This window comes from Pseudopipra pipra, chromosome 2 (genome assembly GCF_036250125.1).
Source record: "Pseudopipra pipra isolate bDixPip1 chromosome 2, bDixPip1.hap1, whole genome shotgun sequence".
Lineage (NCBI taxonomy): Eukaryota > Metazoa > Chordata > Aves > Passeriformes > Pipridae > Pseudopipra > Pseudopipra pipra.
In genome coordinates, this window is record NC_087550.1 from 98,833,500 (window position 1) to 98,858,339 (window position 24,840).

Below are 24,840 nucleotides of genomic sequence, written 5' to 3' on the forward strand. Positions count from 1 at the left end.
GAAAAAAACTGAACTGAGGAGTAGAAAAAGAGTAATTGAAAGAGGAAAACATGCAATGGATGCAGAACAGTTATGAGAAAAGGCGTCCAAAACATATAAGGCATTGTCTAATATTTCCTGTAGTAGTTCCTTACGTTTCCAGACTTCATTGATCACAGTATTTTGCTTGCATTGTGCTAGTACTCAAAGTAAGGAAATGTTCCTAATTCAAACACTTGAATGCTTCCAATGTACTTTGAGTTTTCCAAAAAAATGTTAATTACCATGAACACATTTGGATTAGCTCTATATCTAGTCCCTGAGCTTTCCTTTCCTTTTTGCCCTTAACACCTTTGTTCTCATCAGGGGTCCAGATAAGAGTATATCACAGTGAGATTAGGTTGACTTAGGTTTTGTTGTTTTCCCCCATCATCATTATACATTTTAATTAAATCTACAACTGCTCTGACTCATTGGTTTTGGAGGATTGGAGTGGGCATATGTTTCAAAGGATTATTTTAGCTTTTTCCTAATTTTCTATTCATGAAGCTAGAAATGACATCTGCCTTTATTGTTTATTTAGAACCACAATATTAATCATATTTCCCTGTGAAATTTTCACACTTGTGATATCGAATCAGTTCTTGTCTGATTTATGTGATTTATGTTATAGTAAGAAAGGTTATTTCTACATTATTCAGATCATGGTACCAAAGACTGGATTCATCTCCCATAGATTTAACCATCTAAACTAGTCATCTAGACTCACTTTAAGTCAGCAGAAACAGCAAGACATGCCTTTGTGCTGGTCTGGGCATAATCTGAAGCAAATGGAATCATGAATTACACTCCAGAGATGCAGTTATATGATGCTGTTAGTTATACAGGGAGACTAGATTGCGCTAACTCCTGACTTCTGGATACCTGGAGATTGATGGGATGAATCTCACTCTTAATCCCGGTGCTGAAAAGCTGAAAGACTAAATGCCCAGCTCCAACAGTACTCATCTTACCAGATGGAAGAGTCAAGTTCCATTTTCATTATTTTCATTGTGGCCCAGTCACTGCAGCATCATTGGCTGCACAGAAGATACCCTTCTGTGAAGGGTTCCTTCCAGAAGAATATGTGTAATTCGTTGATCCATGGTCTTTTTTTTCTCTAAATTGGGCCCCATGAATCCAACTTTTCTCGAGCTGTCCATCATGGTACTGTGCCCCTGAGCACATGTGGGAGTGTGTGTTCAGACAAGTAGAAAGCAGTTTCTTGGTGGTAGATAGCATTCAAGGTGTAAACTGTGAGTGTAGGTGGCTTATGAGTTTAGGTCCTTTTGTCAAGTGTAGGTGCCTGAATTTCACTGAACTGGGATTTAGTCTGGATTTAGGTGACCTGTTGATGTCTTACGTGCTCTTTATGTCTAAGAAGTTGTATCTGTTTGTTACCTGGAAGAAGCCCACAGAACCCGTTATATCTTGTTTTCTTTTTCTGATCTTTTTGATTAAATGACTCATATCTGATGGTATAGCCCAGTATTTCACTGTATGTTAGAGGGGTTTATTTCCTCTGTGCTGTCTGCATAGTTTAAATCATTTGTCTCAATGAGTGGACTCAGAATTCCCATAAATCACAATTAGCAAACCTTAAAAAAGAAGGAAAAGGTTTTGTTGAGGTAGATTTCATCTTGTATTGACCTTTGCCATTTATATATATCCCAACAGAGTGATGGAACACTATTGGCTACAGGCTCGTATGATGGTTTTGCAAGAATATGGACAGAAGATGGTAAGTAAAACAACATTTATTTTCTTAAACATCAAGCAGCAGTGAACTGTAATATGACTAATTTGTAAGCAAATTGTAATAATAATCTTTTCTTTATTCCAGGTAACCTTGCAAGCACCTTAGGTCAACATAAAGGTCCAATATTTGCCCTGAAATGGAACAAAAAGGGGAATTATATTTTAAGTGCTGGTGTTGATAAAGTGAGTTTTAAAAATACATTATTGTAACATATAAATATGCTGATCAGTGAGCTTATGCTGTTGAATTCCTTAAGATTATTTTCTTCTTCTCCAGACATCCTGGAAAGTTTACATTTCTTTAATATGTTTTAGTGCATGTTGATTACATTTTGAGGCTGCATAAATGTGTACTATTTTTATGGAAAATATTTTACCTTGAAAAAAAAATGTGTAAAATTGTATCTTAAGTGTGTCACAGTTAAGAAATGAACTGCTTCCAGTACTTACTTTTGTAGTTTTATCAACTAGTTATTGACAGAAAGGAAGTGATCTTAAAAATATTGCACCTTTTAGCTCATCTAATTATTGAAACACTTTTATTTGAATAAAATATATTTGGCTTCCTAAGCAAATATGCAAAAAAAGTGGTAGTTCTGAACTCAAAATCAAGCAAAACATAGCAGTTACAGCTAAGTGCACATTAGAGATTAAAATGAACAGATGACTGATGATGATGAGCACACATCCATTAAAACTGAAACTGGAAAGTATGCAGCATTCATCTTGCCTAACTTTCGATGTCTAAAAATTAGATGCATGTATCATCCTTGGCTTCCTTTATAAAATTCAGAGAGAAAAATGACACTTCCAAGTGATGTGCTGCATGGCCTGTGTTTCGGTGAGATGCACTGACAGTGCTTCTTTCCAGCACCTGGCAGAGGGAGTCTGTGGAAATTAGCTGAGCCTTGTACATTTGATGTGTAGGCTAGATGAATCCCTGTATTTTCACATCTTTCCCTTTAATAGTGGCTTATACTCAGTGTATGTTCAGCTACACTCATCTTCCAATGGTAGTTCCATTACTCTGGCAAACTTACATTCTTAGTAAAAGCAGCAATTCTTTAGATGATCCATTCTCAGCAGGATGATGCATTCTTAATTTATTTTCTGGAAGTATATACTCCCAATAAATTGACAGTTTGCTCAGAAGGTGTTATTGAGCTCTACAGGGGACATGCTTATGTGTGCTGTGAGTATGGGCTAAAACCTGTAGTAAGCCAGTTACACTCTAGTCCCACCTCAGTGGCAAGAAGTGATATGTACTCTGCTGATAGATAAACATTTCACCTGTTGTTTGATTGTTAGAAATGTATTTCAGCATAGTTTCAGAGTAGAATGCAACTTGCATCTTTGGAAAGGGGAAAAAGTATTCTTTAAAGAAGACAACTGAAACAGCCTTAACAAAATGCTTATTAAAAATGCATAGTTTTGTCTTCTAGCATTATTCAAAGAGAATATGCCCATTCTTCATAGTTCTGTTGCTTCCTCTGTAAGCATGTTACTTCTTTATCTACACTTACATTATTATTCTGTAATACATGGAAGCGATTTCTGGGTTTTCAGCTGTTTAGCACACAAGGTGCTCTGTAGTCACTAATTTTATCAGGGGCATCTTTTAGAATTGCCCCTCAGTGAAGGTGCTGTCTGTTTTTTTTAATCTGAGCTGAACAGTCACTAATTTTTTTTCCCCCTTTTCTTTGGATACAGACAACAATAATTTGGGATGCTCACACAGGAGAAGCTAAACAGCAATTTCCTTTCCATTCAGGTAATTTTTTGCATAACTCTTTTTAGGAAAATGAAACGCAGTTTTTAATTTTCTCAATGTACTTTATCCTTTTGTGAAAATGTATCTGCCAGAGAAAAGTTTCAGTCAAGTTTTTTGTGCTTTAACTATCCTGAGTATCATGGCTTGCGGGTTTATTCTCATTTCAGAAAGATGCAGTTCTGTGAGAATCAGATTTGAAAGTCAAACTGATTCTAAGAAAGGATTTATACACCAGCCATGTCTACCTAACTGAACAATTCTGTCGTTATCATATGTGCTTGAATAGTACCAAGTGGTGATTTATGGAGAAAATTTTCAGTGGAGGTTCCTGGGCTCTTTTCTGTTCTTTCTGTTCCTGTTTCCAATGAAGCTGACTTGAGGGAGAAGCAGGCAGATCTGTCATGTAGCTTGCATTCACCACTGCACTAAGATCCTCAGGAATTTCTTAGCTTTTAATTTTGACTTGAAATTTTTCAATATTTGCTTTCTCTGATTATCAGAAGTCAGTTGCCAACCTTGAATTTCAAAACCTTGCAGCACCAAAACCTTACTTGGATGGTTGTTTGCAGATACGATCTGCTGCAAAAAGACAGGAGATGGCACAGATACTACAGATCTTGACTATCAGGCAATCAGTGATGCAATCTGAAATTCACCTGAGACCAGACTTGTAAGATGATGGCTGGATTTGTGATCCAAACTGGCTAAGTTGTCATAGTGAAAATTTTTAAGGGGTATAGTCAAATCAGGTTTAAAACCACCAAGACATTCCAGGTGATGACTCTGGAAATGTTCATCTTCCTGTGTGTTCACTGCAACTAATCCATCTTTAAACACAGCAGGCTTTCACAAGGTGCTTAGTGGTGTTTAAAAACACATATTTGCTGCTAATTCTAAAACATTCGTTTGCCCATGCTTTTCAGCTCAATTTCTAGTTGTTCTTATTCTCGCAGTTTCACAGATGTTAATAATATGCACATCAAAATGGTTATTCAACAGAAGACCAAAAGTATGTCCATGCACACAGCAAATCCATACTCTGCATTTTTGTCACTCATCTCCTCGCTTATTAATGCAACTGTCAGTTTAGAGGAGTTGGTGTCTGCTGACAGATTTTCTCACAGTGGCATTTATTTATCTATCATAAGTGTTCCATAACAGCAAACTTTGCACTGTAGAGCGGTTTAGTTAATGAGACTCTTAATCCTCTGATCCCCATCTATTAATCTAAATAGTTGTGGATCCAGAACTTGGTTGCCCCTTCAGAATCACATTCACTGACATATAAGCTGTCTTAGCCACGATGTGCATCAAGGACATATCCCTCCATTCCCCTTTTAGCAAGTTGAAAACTTCTCTACATCTTCCAGTGCAATATGCCCATGTCCATCTGCAGTAATAGACTTTTTTAAAAAATTCTTACTGTACATGCTTGTTTGTCTTTGGACCATAAGACACAACTGAAGTGTAGATGTGGAGAAGCTAATATTTTTGATTTTTTTTTCAGTACTTCAGATACGTTTTCAGAGGGAAGTAAAGCAATTAGTTGTTCAGGAAGTTGTTGATAAGCCAAAAGCATATGTCCTACTCAACCCTCTTAAAATCAGCCGGAGTCTGTCCTCACATGATGGAATCTTTGTCCTCACAAGTCTAAAGCCACAAAGACTTCACCTTGTCATCTTTGAATCACTTACTCACCAGAACAAACCAACAGCAAATTCCTTCCTATATCTGGAATCTGAAAACGTTGTCTACATAAGGATTAAAGATAGCATTTTAACAATTAAAGTCTAGTCTAGGCAGAGTACACTTCCTTTAATACATACTTCTTTGAAGTTTGGAGATAGTTGGCCTGGGAATAACGTAAGTTTTTTTACTTCCTGCTGCTTCACAACAATTAATTTAGTTTACAACTACATGAACAAAACTGTCATCTTAAAATACATAAGAAAAACTCCTTTTTCTAGGTCTTGAAGGCCTCCATATCATTGGTGCATTAGTATTCCCATGTAACTTTTAAGGTTTTATAGTCAAAATACATAATTATGCAGATAAGTAGTTTCTAGGGTTTCATTATTCTTTGCAAAACTATGAGTCATCGTGGGGCATTTGATCAAAATATGTATTCACAAAACTTATTTCTTTAAAATGGAGCAAAATGTGGTGATAGGTATGGACTGATGTCTATGCGTGCAGGAACAAAAACTGGTTGATTGCTACCAAGAGAGCTATTTGTATGACCCAGTTTTAGATATCTAAGTGTGTAGTTACAGGACAAGGGGTGAATGGTTTCTAACTGAAAGAGATTATGTTTAGATTAGATATTAGGAAGAAATTCTGTACTGGGGAGGTAGTGAAGCACCTGAACAGTTTGCCCAGAGAAGCTGTGGATGCGCCCCCATCCCTGGGTGGGATGCCCCTTTCCATCAAGGCCAGGTTGGGTGGAGCTCTGAGCAACCTGGCCTGGTGAAAGGTCCCTGCCCGTGGCAGGGGAGTTGGAGCTAGATGATCTTTAAGGCCCTTTCCAACCCAGGCCCTTCTATGATTCTGTGATCTAAGTGCTCTGAATCACACCTAAATTTGTTCAGAAAAAGCCTAAATTAATGGATAATTATTTTAACACTTTTATTGTTGGTTTTTATTTTAGCTGTGTTTCTTACAGATTTGTTGCTGCTTTTATTAGATGATATTCTAATTGGTTTCATGCAGTTGGCTAGTATCTTGTGCTTTTGGGAACACTCTGGCAATTTGATTACTTGCATCAAGAATCACGTTTGGTTGTTTTCTTTCAGACCATTTTATGTAGTTACTTCTCCAGTAAACATATGATTGAGTACACAAATAAATGAATCAGTGTTAATTATCAGCACTTTATGTTTCAAATTATGCTGCAATGTAAATCCGTAGCTTTAGGTGCCAGTAGCTCTCTGAAAATTACTTTTTGATTCATACATATCATACTAGATATTAGCCCTGAAGACATATTGTTATTAATGATGATAGATTTTTGTTTACTCTGAATTAATAATGCAAAGCTTGCAGCATAAAAAGAAAGACAAAGAGGCAGTTAAAGAAACAAAATTTTTGTTTTGTGATCCTCATTCATGTTCATTGGAAAACTCAAAAGTAGTCTGCCTTTCTTAAAGAAATTTCCTTTATATTTCTGCAATGTAGTAATTCCTTACCTGTCATACAGAATTATTGAGCTTTTTCATTAATACTGTAAAAAATATTTGTATGTGAAACAATTTCAGCCCTCCGTTCTCATGTAGGGAGCTACCTGATGATTCAGAAGGTGATGGGGATCCTGTTTCATTCTGCAGTTCATAAAAATTACAACAGGAAAAACATATTTAAATCTAACAGGCTTGGAAGACCAAATATCCTTTCACCTCTGTATTACCAAAGTATCTTTCTGAACATATTTGAATAAGGAATTTCTTGGTTTCATTTTAATGCTAAATTTGCATTGTATCTTTGCCAGAAAGAGGTTCAGCTTTGTTTACTATATGCTGGTCTCTTTTTGACACGCTTTCTTCTCACTATAGTGTGCTGAGAATGAAGATTTCTGTATTTTAGCAAGTCTTATGTCATCCTCTGGAGGGCAGCTAAACTCTTTCCTGAGGAAAAAAACCCAAGCAGCAAAGAAACACAAGCAAGCTGTTTGTCAGGAGCACCCTCCGGCTCCTGCGCATGCTTTTAGTCTGCAGTGACATGCTGGAAAAGTTGTTTGGGGTATTTTTCCCATACTTTTTGCAAAGTGTGTATGTTGCACACAGGCACTAGTTACACGTTCATGTGCTATCTGTGTACAAAGTTTCATTAGTTCAGTACTAGTTAATGCCAAACCCTCTACAGAAACTCTTCCTCTCATTTCAGATCAGCTTGATCAATGGTACCTGTCTAAAATCAGTCCCAAACCAAATTAAACTGAATGTCAGTGTTATTAATCTGGGTGCCTGCACAGAGCGATAGGTTTGTATTGGTGGTTGCATAAAGCTGGTGCAAAGGGAGACGCTACCTGTGTCTTTACCTTCCCAGTGTGTTGTCTGGCATTCACAGGAACATCAGTTTCTAACCCAGATGGAATTATTCATGGGGTTTTTTGGATTAGTTTTCTTTCAGTTTCTTCACTGAACTGGCTTACAGAGGGTTGAATGCTAGAAATGGCCCAAGAGACATATGTAGCTGGGAGCAGAGAGGGTAGAGGTCGTGTTTTACCCCCTCTTATGTAACAACCCAAAAGATTTTCATCAACAGATGCCATGCAAAGCATCCAGATTATCCACTGCAGTAGAAAAATTAATTTGTGCCCTTCAGACAGTTCCTAATGAGCCCTATAATAGGCAGCAGATGACAGGCCAAGAACTAGCCTTTAGTCTGTTTGATCCATATAGGTGACAGGAGAAAAATGATTTGGGGTAGCTGTTTCTTTGCCGTGTTCCCTGATGTTCCTTCTGTTGTTTGTACTTCACAGCTCCTGCTCTGGATGTAGACTGGCAGAACAACACTACTTTTGCCTCCTGCAGCACTGACATGTGCATTCATGTATGCAGACTTGGCTGTGATCGTCCCGTTAAAACCTTTCAAGGACACACAGTAAGTTTAAGACCAAAATGTTAGCAGCATATTACAAGGATGGCAGATGTGTTTGCAGGGTGTGTTCTAGCACTAAAGGTGTTACACCCCATTGCTTCCCTAAAAACATATTCCTTGGGAGTGATTCACAGTCTGTGAGAAGGGATAAAATGTCCTAAATCACTGTAGGAGGCAAAACCTGCGGCTTAAACAGTGAGAGTGTTTATATGTAGCATGAGCTGCAGACTAAAGGCATGTTAATAAATAAGATTTTGTTTTTCACTAGCTTAATTTCCTTTAGTTAATGAGAGCTGTAAATAAGGAGAAAACAATTTACCTCCAGCCATTGTTCAGTTTTAGAATCAATTTAATCTAATAAGATGTATTTGAGATGTATTCCCCCCTCTTTTCCTGGTGGTATTTAATAACCATCAAAGGTTACTTTTTCTAGCTTTCATTTGTAAGAAAAACTGCTATCATCTACCAACCTGTAATTTAGATGTTAACTTCCAGAACCTGCTGTCTTCCCATTGAGGAAAAACTGCATTTGGAGACCATTTCCTAATCTGTGGTTAAACTGATATTTCGTGACTGGTTGTACATTCCTAGCAACATACTGGTGCTTTTTATGATTATATAAAATACACCATTTTGCATTCATTTACACATATATATCTCTCTTTAAAGAGACCAACATTGTTGTAGAGCTGCAATACTAAGAATTATAAACTCCACAAAACTTTACACCCCACCAGTATCAGTGTTTTCTATTGAGCACTTGTCAGAATATTGATGAAATAAATGCCTCCATTTTAAAAAGAAGCTAATGCTGTATCAATCTGTCTTGTTTGAGGGTTTATTTAAATCCCAGCATATGAAGAAAGGATATGAGAGACTTTATGCCAGAACACACATCAGAAGACTGATTGTATTGTTCACAAGTATAAAATGGTTCCACTCCAAAATTCCACTTAAATAGTGTGTTGGGAAGGCAGCACTGCTTTTGTTCACCCCTAGAAGCACCCAGGACTGTAATTTGTGGGTTAACTTGCTCCATACATAAACCTTGAGTGCCCTCTGCTGATTGTCCAATACAGTGCAGTGACTGGAATATTTACTTTAAAAATTCACTCTTTATTTCAGAACGAAGTTAATGCAATCAAATGGGACCCATCTGGCATGCTACTAGCATCTTGCTCCGATGATATGACATTAAAGGTAATATAATTTCCATTCCTGCTGTTCAGAAAGTAAGGACAAAAATTATGTCTATTTTTTCATCTTCTCCAGAACGATAGTGCTGTACCACTTAAAACTCTGCATGAACAGTAGTTTCCATTTTGTCCCATATTTCTTAAAAGTTAATCTGAAAGATAGAGCACAGAGAAGCAGGCACTGGAAAAATTGAGACATACTATCCAAATAAGTGTTTCGTGACTGATATGTCACTGTCACAGAAAAGTCATACTTTATAAATATACACAGATATATATACACCTGCATACCTGTCAACAGAAGCACAAGCCTGATAAGAAGCAGTCGATTGGTTGCACTTTGAAAAAGAATATAAAAATCGTTTTCTTTCCCTTTGGTGTCTTTTTTTTTTCTGAAATAACTTCATTAGAGCCATATGAGTATTCTTTTTCTCTTTTTAATAGTCTTGGACTAAGCAATGGAACACAACATATGTATTCAGAGCCCACCAAAAATCTGAATTCCTCTCTGAAGATGCCTATCTTTATCCATTCCCTGTATAGGAAGTGTCTGGTAGCTGTGCTGCTGATGTACATGCCTCTGCTAGGGACCTGAAGTTGGGTGGAATGAATATGCATTCTGGCTCGCAGGCAGCATAAGCTGCTTTACCAGCACACCTGGTACTGTATCAGCACAGTATTGCTAATGTCTGGTTTGCAGAAATGCTTTCCACAATAGAGCTTTTCCAGCCCAAAGCCCTCTCTCTCATTCTCTTTTCCCAGCGACATCAAATGAAGGCTATATCTGTGTGGGAATAGCTGTATGTTCTAAAAGCAAAGCCCTCCTGCTGGACTGTTGATTTATGCTGGTTCCTTGAACAAAGCAAATATCCTAGGAAAGATTTGGTTTTGTGGATAGAATTGTACCAGTAATAATTTCCTCATAGTGTGGTTGTGTTAATTAAGACTCATACCCCTTTCCCTTGCTGATTGACACAGCTGAAGCGTGGGACATTTCTAGCATGAAACTGAGAGAGCAGCAGAACTTGCAGATGAGAGCTAAGTGAATGTCAGTGTTACAAATGTTTCCTCTTCATAAGCAGCCTGACTTCTGCTGTTCTGCTCTGGCTTTGCCACGTATACCCACTGAGGTTTTCATTATTCTGGATTCTAAATGTATTATTGAAAACTACTCTCAGAATTGGAAATTTACAGAAAATGGGGCTGAAAAGGGAACACCTTGTCTGTTATGCTGCCACAAAGCAGTATTGCAGTAACTGTTCTTGCTCTCTTAAACGTCCTGACCCAGTGGTAGCACAACTTTTTGGTGCCCAGTTGTGTGCTGTGTTTTAAAAACCACTGTGGCTCGGTGGTGTTGGTACCAGTTCAAATTCCTGACCACTGAATTTGGCACAAGAACTAGTGGTTTGCTATCCCTGACCTCACCTGTTTTTAAAAACCTTCAGTGATGGAGTCTGCAAGTGCTCCAAATTCAGGCAATTATTCTTCTTCCTTTTCCTTCGTAAATCAGTCCTCCCAGACTTCTTTTTCTTCTCTATTTTTGGAGTTCATTATATTTTCCTCTAACTTCTTGGAACATGCTGCCTGTCAGCCATAGAAAATGGCTGAGCTTTATGTAGCATTTCCAAAAGCAGTCTCAGGTCCACTGATGGGAATTCATCATAAGAGCTCATCATTCCTCTCATAGTGCAGACTTACAACAACTGAGTTAAACCATTGCTACCTTTTTGGTATCTCTGTGAAACTGAGTGACTAAATTTGAGTTATTTTCCCTGCTGTGAATTAGCTTCATCTTATTTTCTCAGTTAGCTTAAGAAAAGATGGACTAAATTACCTGTCATCTCTGTTGAGCGTGCTCTTCATCTCATGCTGAAGTATTTGGCCATATAACACTGCATAAATAGGTGATCATCTTCCATCTTCTGCACTGTTAAAAGCACGAGGAAGACAAATGAAGTTCAAGAGGGAAAGGAAAATTTTACTTGCATAAGAGAAAATTGCTAGGTTCTAAGCAGTTACTGCAATTTTCTTCTCATTTTTTAAAATGACTGTGTGACTTAAACTTCAAGTTAAACTTCTCTAAATAGATTACCTTTAACTTCTTTATGAAAATACACTTATGGGCTATGGGTAGTACAGCAACTATTTAATTCTTCTCACCTATTGAATAAATACTATTAGATATGTGACTCCTTCCCCTATTGGAGTTATTTTAATGTGTGTGCCAAATTACTGCATTAATAAATTATGTTTATGTGTATGTATGTGGGTCAAGATCTTAAATAAACAATTGGTGAGAATAACATAGGACTGAAATAACTCAGCTGAGAAGAGATTAGTAACACTGCTGTTTATCCCCTTCATTATTACTCTGACTTAGATTTGGAGTATGAAGCAAGATACCTGTGTACATGATCTTCAGGCTCACAGCAAAGAGATTTATACTATCAAATGGAGCCCTACGGGACCAGGCACCAGCAACCCAAACTCCAACATCATGTTAGCAAGGTAAAAAACGTACCTCTTTCTCTTGCCTGCCAAGAAGGATTGTCTTTCTGACATGTAACCCTACTGTCACGTCACCATCAGTCTTCCTGAAGGCAATTCTACTAAAAAGTATCTGTAACTCAGAGGGATGGATACAAAGGGAAAGGATTCATATTTGAAAAAGGAAGGGGGGAAAAGAAGGAAAATTGAGTCGTGATATTTAACTTTTCATCTGCCTTGGTTACAGGGTTGTAAATTTGACATTGCACCTTCACATTCAGCATGGGATTGTTATGAGTGAAAGTACTGAGGCAGATGACACCTATTCAGGCAGCTGGAATGGTTTTTAACCAGGGTCAGGTTAAAAACTCGCCTGGGCAGATACAGACAGTTTTTGTAGCCTTCTTAGCTAACAGAGAAAAGCTTGGATAATCTTTAAAGATCCACTAGAAAATCTGTGCAAAATTATTCTTTGAGTTTAGGAAATATATTTGCTTATAGAATGGCAGTTGATGGTAGTACTATGGGATTGTCAAATTAGTTCATGGGGTATGGAGTTTGGGGAGGAGCTGTGTCAAAACTGGTTTATTTATTTTACTCTTTAGTCTGGGAGTGGACGGTGAAAAACTTCACTTCCTTGGAGTTATTCTTTTAATATTATTTTTAATACCAATTATTTCCTTTGCCTTTCTCTAAGCCAGTGGTTTGGGATTTACATGGAGTGTAGCAAAAAGCAGCCCTGAAACAAAGCAAAAAAAACTACAGTTCTAGAGAATTACAGAATGTTAATTCATTAAACAGCGTGAATTCACATTAGGAATAAGACCTGTTTGGAACCCTTTATCCTATTAATGATAATATATATTCGACCTTCCTGAATAATAGCAGGTAGAATCTCAAAAGGAGGGAGCTTGGCCCTCTTAGGGCTATATACAGCACACATAGATAAACCCAAAGGGTCTTCATACAAGAATTCAGTTCTATAGCTATAGTTCTTAACATAAAAAACATAAAGGCTGTGGTACATATTAGCTTTTCTGTTTGACACATTATGTCTTGCTTAGCCAAAAAAACTCTGGTATTCTTTTATAACGTTTACAGTATCACACTACAAATGGATTAACACCCAAATTATTACATGCTTGTGTTTGAATGCTTGTTGCAGTGCTTCGTTTGATTCCACTGTTCGGCTGTGGGACGTTGACCGAGGAGTCTGCATCCATACATTAACAAAACATCAAGAGCCCGTCTACAGTGTAGCTTTTAGTCCTGATGGAAAATATCTAGCCAGTGGGTCCTTTGACAAATGTGTCCATATATGGAATACTCAGGTACTGTTTTGTTCATGTGAAGCGCATGCTGGTTTAGGTGACACATTAATAGCAAAAGCTTAAATGGAAAATGTGTGTACTTCTGCCACATACGACCTGCCAACCAAGGTCAACCTGATTGTGTTGGCTGATACAAATCCATAGCAATTGAGTCACTCAGGTGCAGTGAGGTGACTGTCCAGTCATTTCTGCTCAGTGTTCTGTGTATGCTAAAGTACCTAGCATACATGAAAAGGTACGTTGTGTTGGGTCATCAGCTTTGTGAAGCAGAGGTGTGGATTGGTTCTTAGCAATAGGGGATACTTTTATGTAGTTACAAGCTGAGTTTAGGTGTGAGTCTCATGCTCCTGGCTTAGACTTTCTGAAGAGGAAGTGATAGATACAAAGTGTGTACAAACTGGGGACTGATGATATTCTGGAGAAAAGTGGGACATCATAATTCCACAGATTTAATTCTGGATACTGATGCCTCACAACCTGAAATAGCAACAAACTTTAGAGAAGACCTTACAGCCTAACTCCCCAGGCCTTTACTGTTACAGAGTTGACAAAAACACTCCTACTGTTTCTGGAGGAGCCTGTTGCTCTTCATTTTCAAAGACCAGTTTCCTAATTTCAGCGCCTTATGGAGACAGCCATAGCTGGGTGATGGGAATAGCTCCCCCTCGCTATGGCTTTTTAATGTAGTGCCACACGACAGAGAAAAAGAAGGGGAACTTCTGTATCAAATGTCTGCGTGCTGTTTTGCGTTGTAGAGTGGAACTCTAGTACATAGCTACAGAGGCACCGGGGGCATCTTTGAAGTCTGCTGGAATGCTAGAGGAGACAAAGTGGGAGCAAGCGCATCAGACGGATCGGTAAGGATCTTTAAACATTGTAAAGGTTGAGTGGAGATTTCTTTTCTGGGGAGCACCAACAAAATACATGCATGCCGTGTCACCTCTTGTGGACAGAGCTAAAGGTGAAGCTCAAGACATATGTCTTGAAGCTCAAGACATAAATAAGTAGCTCTGTGTAGTATATTGAAAATGCTCCCGCTTTGAAAGGTTTTGAATGCTAGAAGGTTATGTTTCTATTGGAAATGACGAATGATTATGGAACAGGTGAATATTGCTGAAAATGAGAATGACTTTTAAACGCATATTTAACAAGAGCAACAGTAGCGTTGTTTCTATCATTGTCAGTTTTTAATGAAGATCATACAGCATCAGCAGTTAACTCTCTAACAAACGGTTTTCCTGGAGCTTTCCGAGTTTGATCCCACAGAAGTTTACCCTTGAATAAGAGTAGCTAAAGGAATGATTCCCAAAGATTTCATCACGTGGTAAAGGAGAAATATTGCCATGGAAATACTGATTATTCGTTACTGTTTTCACTGTGAATGTTACTTTTAAAAAATTGTAGTTGTATCATGATCAGCTTATGAAGGACACACATGGCTGGCTGGCATAACTACTTTGGAGCAGTATTTTTCAACTGGTATTAACAAGGGGCACACCTAGATCACGATTCAGTTGCTTGAGCTTAGTTGTGCCATCTGAGACGGTGCCATGCCTGGCTTCCAGCAGCTGCTCCAAATGGTCACGTGTCCACTGTCATGCCTGCCAAGCCTGCATTTATTTTGGACCTATCTCAGAAGTGGAATTGTATTTAGGTAACTGAATAGTATCATACCATAGTGTTATCTGGGATGTGCCATCAAAATGTTTGTAACCCAAGGGAAGCCCTGTTAAATGTGTTTCATTTGGGTTTTCTCCCATGTGGGTTTGTTCCTTTATTTGTGTGCATGCAAACCACTGCTCGAGACAGGCTGTTTCGAAGCTGGGGGTGTGATGTTCAGCTGGATGATCAGCCTGTGTAGGGGGACTGCCACATCACCTTCAGAAATGGTTCTTAATGCTGGATCTTTTCCCTGCAGGTTTGTGTTCTAGATCTGCGGAAGTAGAAGTGAAATGTTTTAGAAGAAATTTCAAATGGACCAGCAGTGAATGTGTGGGGAGAAGCACTCTTCAAAACTATTCTTAACAGCTCCAGAACTGTACAAACTTGAACAAAGTTAGAGTGTACCGTGAAACCAACTCTCCCTGGCCGCAGGTGACTAGTATTTTGTCCGTAACCTTCATCAAGGAGTTAAAACGCAGTCACTTCAGAGGGGGAGGGAATGGTTTCCACCTGGAACATTCAGCCTTGGAAGCATGAAGCCACCAGCTAGGCATTGCACTGTTTGGTTTGCATCTGAGAACTTGCTCTGATGGCTGGGAATAAAAAAAGCTGTGCCAAAAAAAATTAATAATTAAAAAAAAAAAAAAAAAGAAAAGAAAAGAAAAAAAAAGAAAAATGCTGTGATAAACCAAAAGGGAAAAAAAATCCTCCTCCATGCGGTGTTGTATTTTTTCCTTCCAATTTGGACACTACAGTTGCTCTCCCAAAGGACGTTCAAAGACCAGTTTGTACTGATGAAATGCTCAACTTTGTAATCACAACACTTTCTATTTTCTAGACTACTTTTTTTGTTCCGTGTTTTTTCTATCAGCTGGAATATTACAGCCTGGAGGATCCCAGGCTTAGGATGAAACTTTTGTTTTCCTTTTATTTCTCCCTTCCACTCCAACTTCTCCTTCCTTTTTTTTTTCTCCTCTTTCTTCTTGCCCTTTTTTTATTTTTTTTCTTTTTTCCCTGTATGCCCATAGTAGATGCAACCAGGTGGACGTGACAATGAAAATTTTTGACAGACTGCTTCTCCTCTCTTCTATCTCTTCCTTTTCCTTTCTTTTTCTCCATTTAAAAGAAAAAAAAAAATCCTCCATGCTTCAGATCTTAACGTCTCAAGGGCACTTTCAGCAAATTGTGTAATAAGTGCTTTATATAAGAATGCAGTGCTGGGGAAGATTTTTACAGGAGAAAGATGACTTTTAACAGAAAGAACCCAGTGTATTTTTGGAAAAAAAATATTTTTTATGTTAAACTGTTTTAAAAGCCTAAAATTACCACAAAATGTAGACCAGTTGTGTAATTCAAGCAAAAAGAATGACACAGAGTCCAGGTAACATGAAAGGTGCAGTATCCTTTTTCTCCTCTTTCTCAGAAAGTGCTGTAAGAAAAAATGTCATTTGATACAATAAATACCAGTCCTTTACTAAGGGCCCTCTTCCAGCATCCAGCCATTCATATAGTCTCATTTCATTTTTTATGACTGTTTGATGAGGTACACTTATTCAAAGAGATTCATAAGTTTGAGACTATAAATACAGCATTCATTTTCTTCTCTAGTCTATATTTTTGTTTGTTTTCGGTAGCCAGGAGAAAATGCTTGTGTATCTTCTTCCCTCTAGAGATAGTTCAAATTTCGACAGAACATGGATTTGGCTGCCTGTGGCCTTACTGAGCAGTGCTGTCTTCCACTATTCATTCCACTCAGCTGTTTCTATTCCAGTAAGTCAGTGGGGTTTTACCACTGACTTGATGAGACCAGGTGAACTGAAATATATTGACTGCATCTGTCACTGTTGAAGAATGGGCTCTTGCCAGGCTCCTGTCCATCCATGGACCACAAACACCAGGAAGCAGGCTCTTCCATTGCATCTGGTGGTATGTGGTGCTGCTGTCACCCTCAGCCGTGCACGTGCCACATCCTGCTAGGAAAGCTCTGGGTCTGCACTTGGAGGCTCGCTGTCTTCCCAGGCAGGTTTAGCCTTGAGTCCTCAGTGTGGTACTCAGAAGACAACTTTGAATACTTCATTAGGTGACATCATCCTAAAGATATATAAATTGTATCTCAACATACGTACCACTATAAAGTTAAGGTGGGTGAAATGATCAGAATGACAATGGAGAGTTCCAAAGCACCGCCTATCCACTTTGGACTAGATTTCTTTACTGTAACCCTGACACCTGCACAGATGCCAACTGAAGACTACATTACTCTAAGAGGAAATGATGGATGCAATGGACACATAGGCAGAGTTTACTGAAAGTGCTGTAACTATAAGGCAACCTTGGGGTGGTGGCAGATGTTACTTAGATCCTCAGAACTGGCTGAGTCAAACAGGTGTCCTCTCTAGCCCACAGACTAGGCTAGGATCTGTAGGAGAGAGATTAACATATGTAGTACCTTCTTGCCCAAAGTCGATGTAACACGGCATCTCCCCTTGGATTTGATCACAGCCATTGAAGTGGTGATTTCATCTGAGCAAATTCAGAGCCCTAGGGCTGAAGTGGTGGTGTAAGACCTGATGAGCACCACAGCATCATCGTGGAATCTGTACACCACTTTTTCTCCTGAGTTTTCTTCTCTTTATGCTTGCATCTGTACAGGATCTTAGTCCTTCCAGTGGAACTGGTCACTACCAGCTTCAGCAATGTTTCTTAAAAATACACCTTTGGAAAGGAGAAAAGAACAGAAAGAAATAACTGCTAAAAGTGTTTCTCAATCCTGAGGCGAAAGCAGTTATGTGGAATTTTGGTTATTAATGTCAGGCTTGTTTGTAATTTATCTCAAATAATTGTATGCTAGAAGGTGTCAAGGATTATTTTTGGTGTTAAATGCATTTATGTGTTGGTTTTAATTTTCTGCTCCAAGGGCATGGGCTGTAGATCATCATGTGGCAGTTTTGCACTGTTTTATAATAACCACATGTACCTATGAATTTAAAATCATTACTCTTTTTTAAAAAAAGGCTACTTGCTCAAAGAGAGGCTTGAATTTGAATACAAGAGCATAATGTGATTTTATAAAGCACGGTTGGGTCAATGATTCGATTACAGTCATTGCATGTACACGGTTAACTAACTTCCTAAGCTGCTTTTTGGTAGCATTTTTGAGAATAACAGGCAGAAATTGCAGTTCTGTGGGCAGCAGAGCAGCGGAGGGCAGCACTGATGGGACTCTGGCCTTGCCTCTGTCCCCTGAGTGATACCAGAATAGGCAAGACCTCAGGATTTGAAGAGATGAGTTTTCTCAATCTGAGTTCAGCAACGCTGTATGACTGACTGGCTACATAGCCTGTGTTTCCCAGGCTGTGGTTTTTCCCGGGATAGCTACTATAGATGACAGTGCAGTGTCCATGCCACCTCTTGCTTTTTTCTGTTTCTGTTTTTTTAATTTGTCAGAACACCACTTTTCCTCTGCCTGCCTACATGGAGGTAAGAAGCCAAGAGAAACAAAATTTGAATATCAGTTGGTTTGCAAAGCCCACGTGTGAGAGAGGCTGCTGCTGTAAGTTTTCTATACGGACCATCAGATGTAAAAGTAGCACATCTGAGGAGCTGAAAAAATTCACCTTCCTTCCCCTCCCCAGACCCAAAAGATTGGAAAATCCTCAAAGGTTCTGTAGTAGATCATTGTCAGCTATTAAGGGAGACAGAAGGTGTAGTTACAAAGGTTAATCCTAGCCTAAGGAGATGGTTTCTTTAGGACATAGGACTTGTGGAGAGAGAGGCTTTTCCAGCCGGTAGTTCATCTCAGCCTGGACCCGCAGAACTGTGCTCATAGGAGCTCTCGCTTTTCTCGACCACAGCAGAGCAGCAGCATTCTCCAGCCAGCAGAGCCTTCCCGCAGCTCCCCTAAAACAGAACTGCACGAAGCAACAGGCTGGGGGAGTTCGTTTTTTTCATAAAATTTCTTATTATAATTTTGTTTATAGTTCTTTGTAACAGAAGAGAAATGGAAAAACCTAAGTGACCACACAGGATTGTGAAACCATCCAGAGACTTGCTGGATTTTTATCATTGCTGGCTGTCTGGAACTGGCCTGGAATTGAAAAAAAAAAAACAGTTTCTGAAAAACCACTCCACTCTGTGGGTTAGAAGGATACTGAATCTTTTATGTAGAAAACACTGGGTCCCTTATGGGGCAATAAAGGGCCTGACTTACAGGGTTATACACACATTAACCCCATGCTACATCTTAGAAATTTCCTTTTAATTTGTTTTTAAAAAAAAATTAAAAAATAGCTAATTTTAGAGCCAAGTGAAGTGCACTTTGTCAAATGTAAGGGTCTGCTTTGTTTTTGGGTTTCTTTTTCTTTTTCCCTTTTTAATTTTTCCTCTGTTTTTTTCCTCTTACTGCCTTTTTAAAATATATGGTTCTTTGTCAATTGCAGAATGTTCTTTCAGCCACTCACTGAAATTCTGAATTCTGGCTTCTGCAGTTTTTATTGTCTGTGTCAGACTTGCAGCCAGACTTGGTTCTCATTTCAGCGTTTCCCAGGTTCTGTTGAAACAACATCAACCCTTATTTTGTTTTTTCCCCACCCACACTTTCTTCAAATTCACCTTGTGTATTGTAGCTCATTTGTTTTAAGGAGAGAATCAACAGATCATATTCAGTGTCTTGAATAAATTGCTATATTTTGATATTAGAGAATTCTGTGCGTGTTGTTTCTTTTTCTTTTCTGGCTATTTTGCATCCTGTACTTCAGAGCTGGGTTTGGGTGACTTAAGTTGTGATGTGGTGGTGTGATCTAAAGAGTTACCTGACCTGTGGGTGTATAAAAATCACAGCTGTGCATACATAGCTTTTGTAATACACAGGGCATGGAGACTTTAGCCTCTAATTTTCTTTAAAACTCACCATTAGCAAGTACAGCTATATGTATATCAAGCTATTACAAAGTATTATCTGCAAGCATTGGTATAGCAACAATCAACAATACAGCAGCAATTAACTGATAGCAACACTCAGTTATAGCAGCACCCAATAGTAGCAGCAATAAAGTGTATATGTGTGTGTATATAATATTTTATCTATAAAGTTATCACTAGTGAAGGAAACTTATCAATAATATAACAGCAGATACAGTTATGACAGGTTACTTACATGTATAGATGTGACCCCAAGCTTATTAAATCTCAGAAGGGGCACAGCCATCCCAGAGGTGGGAGGACAAACCAGACCAGCCCTGGACATGGGCTTAGTGGGGGAACAATAGAACAACAGGCAGAGTCTCCCTGCAAAGATGATCACAGAGTCACAGAGATGTCATCAAAGATGTCACAGAGTTTAGAGTCAGCAAGGTGTCCCCAACAAGGGTCCAAGGTCTTGTAGAACAAGCTCACGCAGACCTGTTCAGGAAAGGAGCAAGTATGCACAGTGCGGGAAGAGAGGAACTGATTTGGATAAAAAGTAATTTCTAAATCATAGAGATAGATATAAGAGGGTGTAGGACACTACCACTTCAAGCAGCCAACAGAAGCAGTTAATTCTGGTTTCCACCAGGGACAGCCAACAGATTATGATTCCTGTTCCATTTTGGAACTTTTCCTGTTCTTGCAGTTAGAAAGCCAATGGCAGTTACCAATACTAATGCTTTCTCATTCTGTTTTCCCTTTTTCCAGACCATTTTTCAGCTTATCAGATGATGTTACCATTACAGTATCTTAGTTTTGCACTTTCCAAGGGTATCTCAGGATGCCTCTGGTTTCTAGGTGCCCAGCTGCACTTCAGAGGTGCTGGCTGTGCTGCTCAAGGATGCTTCTGGTCACAGCTCCCGGGCTGGCAGGCAGTTTCTCTCTCAGAATTTCAGCATTCTCCTATTGAGTATTTTTTTCCCTTTTAACGAGGTCATCTTTGTGGCTGCTCACATCATGTGTTTATTGAAAATCTATGAAGCTGCTAAGGAGCCAATTTGAGTAAGATCGGGTTAAAAAGTTTCCTTTAAAAAAGTTACCTGAAAAGGAAGTTTCTTCATATAAAATAAATTGATCAAGGCAAATTTTTAATTTTTCTTTAAGATAGCAAGGCTAAAATTCAACTTAGCTTGATCAGTTGGAGGGTTTTGAAGAACTCCAGAGTATTCGAACTCATGCGAAGATGTCACAGTTGTGCCCTCCCATGGGCTCCTCTGCTTGGGGCTCAAGGTACTGACACCTCAAAGGATACAGGGGGAGGGGGTTGTTTAGCTTTAACAGACTGGATGCTGTGTAGTTTTTAGTTGGGTTTTATTCGACAAAATGGCATCCATGGTACTTAATGGGGGATTCAACATGAAATGGGATTTTTACTTTGTGACCATGTAACAGGTTGAACCTAAGCTAAGGCTGGGAGATTGTCAAAAGCCTTCAAAAGGAATTAGCATTCAGAAGAAACAGTCCTGTGTGTCACATCATCTAGTTTTTAGGTGTTTAAGGATCCAGAGCATTAAGTTAAGATTAATATATAACATTTGGGAAGACACAGGTGCTAGACAAACTGGTGTGCTGATGATGAGTACCTTACCACATCATCAAATACTCAAAAAAGAGAAAGTAGTGTCCTTTCGTGACACTTGTGTCAGTTCATGTTCTGAAATCTGCACAGAATTAATGTACCATTAGGACAAATATGTTTGTTCAGCTCTCACAAGACCACCAGCAGTCTTCATAACAGCTACTCAAAATAAAGAACATGAGAGGTAAGACAGCAGCCAGAGGAGGGCTGGAGCTTGATAGGTAGTGCTGTGTAAAAGCTCTCACTTGACCTGCTTCTTAAATGCTATACGATGATCTTATTTTTAGTCATGTCATTTGCAGGAGTGTTTCGAGAAAATATGTCACTGTCAAACTAAAATTGTAGTTTAGTTTTCCTTTTTTTATCCTATATGTATTTACTTAGCCTGAAAATTATGTGACAACTAACACTGGAAGCATTAAGCAGTCCTAAACACTTGCTTCTCGGTTCTGTCAATTAAAGGGTACTTTTTAGAACTATTCTGGGAAGATGTAACATCAGCATCTCATTCAAAACCACTCATTTTCCTGCCATCTTTCTATGTATCGTTTCCAGTCAAGGGTGAGATCAGCTTTGTCCTTTAAGAGCACATGCAGTTTTATATCTAAGCTCTATGGTATAAAAAGTAATTTTTAAAGCTTTGAAGTCTCTTAAGTGAAGAAATTACTCACTTGGCAAGAAATTTATCATTCTTGCTGACTCCTTTCCCAATAGGAAGGAAGATCTTTGTTTCCTTACAGATAGTTTTTTTCCATTTCCTTTTGAATATATTCACAAAGCCAAAAGAATACAAAACCTAATAACTGCAGGAAAGCAGCTATATCCTCTTTTATGGCTGCAAGATCTAACATCTTTTACCTTCACAGAAGCAGCCTTGGCTTCATTGTGTAATTAATTAGTATCTATCTCAATACAAAAGATCAAAAAAATATTCTTCTCATGCTTTCCAAATCCTTCCCATTAAATACTGGGACAATGTTTGGCACCCTTGTTCTTCACAACAGTAACTCACCACACTCAGAAGTGCACAACAAACAAAAATGGATTTAGTTGGGAAGCACTGCGGTTCCAAAACTGAGAATTATCTCTCCAGGCTTCTGAAAATTCGTGGTGTCAAGTGAACATTGCATCTCTACATGCTGTGTTGCAGTTCCTGAAAAATTCTGAATATTTTCTTTAAGGGAAAAACAGAAAGGTCTTAGGGTCTTAGAAGGGTTTTTGAGATTTCCTGCACCCTTACAGCCACAGTGTCCTGCCAACTGGACTGAAAATGCAGAGAGTACTGTCAGCGAGGGCACTGTGGGAAGATGACTGAGGGTAAAAAGATAACAGTATGGAAGTTATAGGGAAAAATACAGTTGCTACTTCCTGGGTGGAATGCAGTCAGCATACCTGACCTCCCACACACAATACAATCTAAGGGAGACTAAACAAATGGACAGTGGAGTGCATACACCACAGTCAGGCTCTCTCAAAACCCTTGCAGAGGAGGGAAGTAAATGGTACTTCCTTGCTGATAAGCCACACAGCAGCTGAAAAACAAGGGAGATAAAGGAAGATGTCCTCGAATTAGCAGTTGTGGCAAAATCACTTTCCTTGGACTGACACATGTACCTGTCACAAGGTTATCTCAGGTACTATACTGAAATACTTACCTCCAAGGTATGACCACCCCCCAGTGAGTAATATGTGTGACTAAAGTCACTCAAACACCACCTAAACATAAAAGAATAGTATAAAAGTAAGTTATGAATGGGGAGAACTCAGGGAAGACTCCAGATTAAATTCTGGGATCAGTCGACAGGCTGAACCTCTCCCCCTCCGATGCCTATTGGGCAAGAACTGTGCTCTATGCACGCTGGATGATCATCTCAGAGTAACTTTTGTTAGGAATTAGAGCTTGTTAGTGTACTGCTTTGAATTACTATATTGCTTTGATACGTTTTTGCAGTAAAATGCTATCACAGGCAGTCCTCAAATCTTAACCTGTCACAATTTTATTAATAAACCATAACCCATTCATGTGAGCCCTTCAAGGGCATTGACAGACTAATTAAACATTAAAAGTTTGAGATAATCTCCCGTTTTCACATGACAGGCACATAGGGTGAATGGAAACCTAGACTCCCAAGAAGAGATCTGATGGGAAAAGTCCTCAGTGTGGTGTTGCCATCTTTAAAGCCCTGGACAACGGTTGCTTGTCAGCTTCTTTCCCAGAGGCTAGTTTGGGGAGAATCATGAGAAATTCGTGCGCAATGAAATGACCATGTCTAATCATCCACCCACTCACCTTCTTCCACAGAGGATGACACAGGCAGAGAGCCTGTAGTTCAGTCAGCCCACAGAGACTCCCTTTATTTTTTTTGTATCCCTATTAAAGGTCCAGGTCTCATGACCTGATCAAGGAATATGTATCAAAGCAATTTAAAAAAAATATAACCCCATCTGCCAATTTTTAGAATGGCATTCTCAATGGATTTTTTTCAAAGATGGACTTAGTCTTTGGACTTGCTTTTCCCAAGCAAATATTCTACAGTAGCCTCTTGGAGGTCCATGTAATAAATTATTGCTTGAGTCAGCTGAAATAAACCAAAACCAACTAAACACCCCACTGTCACTGGAAATTGGCCCTGAAAAAAAATTCTAAGGCGGCAAAGCAATGGCAATTTAATGAGAAAATGTTGATGGAATTTTTGATAGTGTTTTTGGAGCAGCAGTGAACTGAATGTTAAAATTCTATTTTTATGAAAATCTAAGTTTTCATAAACAGCATATTTGTTCATCATTTCAAGTAGTATCTTCAGGGGTGCTTGTTGTTGGTTTTTAATAAAAGGCAATAACATTTGGAGAAGAAAAAACAAAAAAATGTTCTAAAACAAAACCAATTAATTTATAGTTTACCCATCATCAGAAACTATGTTTCTGTGCTTCTAAAACCTAAGGAGTACTTGTATGCATGTGTGTGTGTGTGTGTGTTGCGATGTATGTGTTGCAATGTATGTGTGCACTGACATGTGAGTTTTTGTGTAACTGAATATTTATCAGTTTGTTTCACAAGTGTCTGCAGAAGAAAGGCAAGAGGCCACCTCACAGTTTCACAGGTATGACCAGAATCTCATCTGGAATAAAATGAATCCATGAAGTGGGTATCTACAGTGTGATATATTCATGAAATAAATTAAAACAATACATGCCATTTTTGTCTCCCAGTAATGTACCAATAAAACTAATACTTGAAGATGGTGCCATGAAAAAAAAACCAAAACCACATTCCTCTAGAAGAGAGGAATAATTCTCCCTGTGGAGCCTTGTGACTGCCTTTGTCTTCAGCTTACCTGCTCACGCCTTTCACAGGTTTCCAGCTATTCAACATGAGCCTTATTTCCAGTGAAGTCATGGAGCTCACTAGCATCAGAGCCCAGCAAACCTGCCAAAAGGGCCTCTATTACACTTAAAGGTATTTAAAAGTCTTTTGTC

General features: G+C 38.7%; 1 protein-coding gene across 6 annotated transcripts in view; it reads left to right on the forward strand.

The window, feature by feature from the left end:
• TBL1X (transducin beta like 1 X-linked) overlaps positions 1 to 19,521 on the forward strand; it is a 259,538-nt gene extending 240,017 nt beyond the window's left edge. For all 6 annotated transcript variants that reach the window (XM_064646579.1, XM_064646578.1, XM_064646577.1 and 3 more), the window contains 9 exons: positions 1,696 to 1,759; positions 1,862 to 1,959; positions 3,487 to 3,547; positions 8,025 to 8,146; positions 9,269 to 9,343; positions 11,720 to 11,847; positions 12,992 to 13,157; positions 13,913 to 14,014; positions 15,076 to 19,521. In XM_064646579.1, the coding sequence (XP_064502649.1) occupies positions 1,696 to 1,759; positions 1,862 to 1,959; positions 3,487 to 3,547; positions 8,025 to 8,146; positions 9,269 to 9,343; positions 11,720 to 11,847; positions 12,992 to 13,157; positions 13,913 to 14,014; positions 15,076 to 15,102 (843 nt within the window). In that variant the 3' untranslated portion in view covers positions 15,103 to 19,521. The remainder of the gene's footprint in view (positions 1 to 1,695; positions 1,760 to 1,861; positions 1,960 to 3,486; positions 3,548 to 8,024; positions 8,147 to 9,268; positions 9,344 to 11,719; positions 11,848 to 12,991; positions 13,158 to 13,912; positions 14,015 to 15,075) is intronic.
• Positions 19,522 to 24,840: the final 5,319 nt, after the last annotated feature.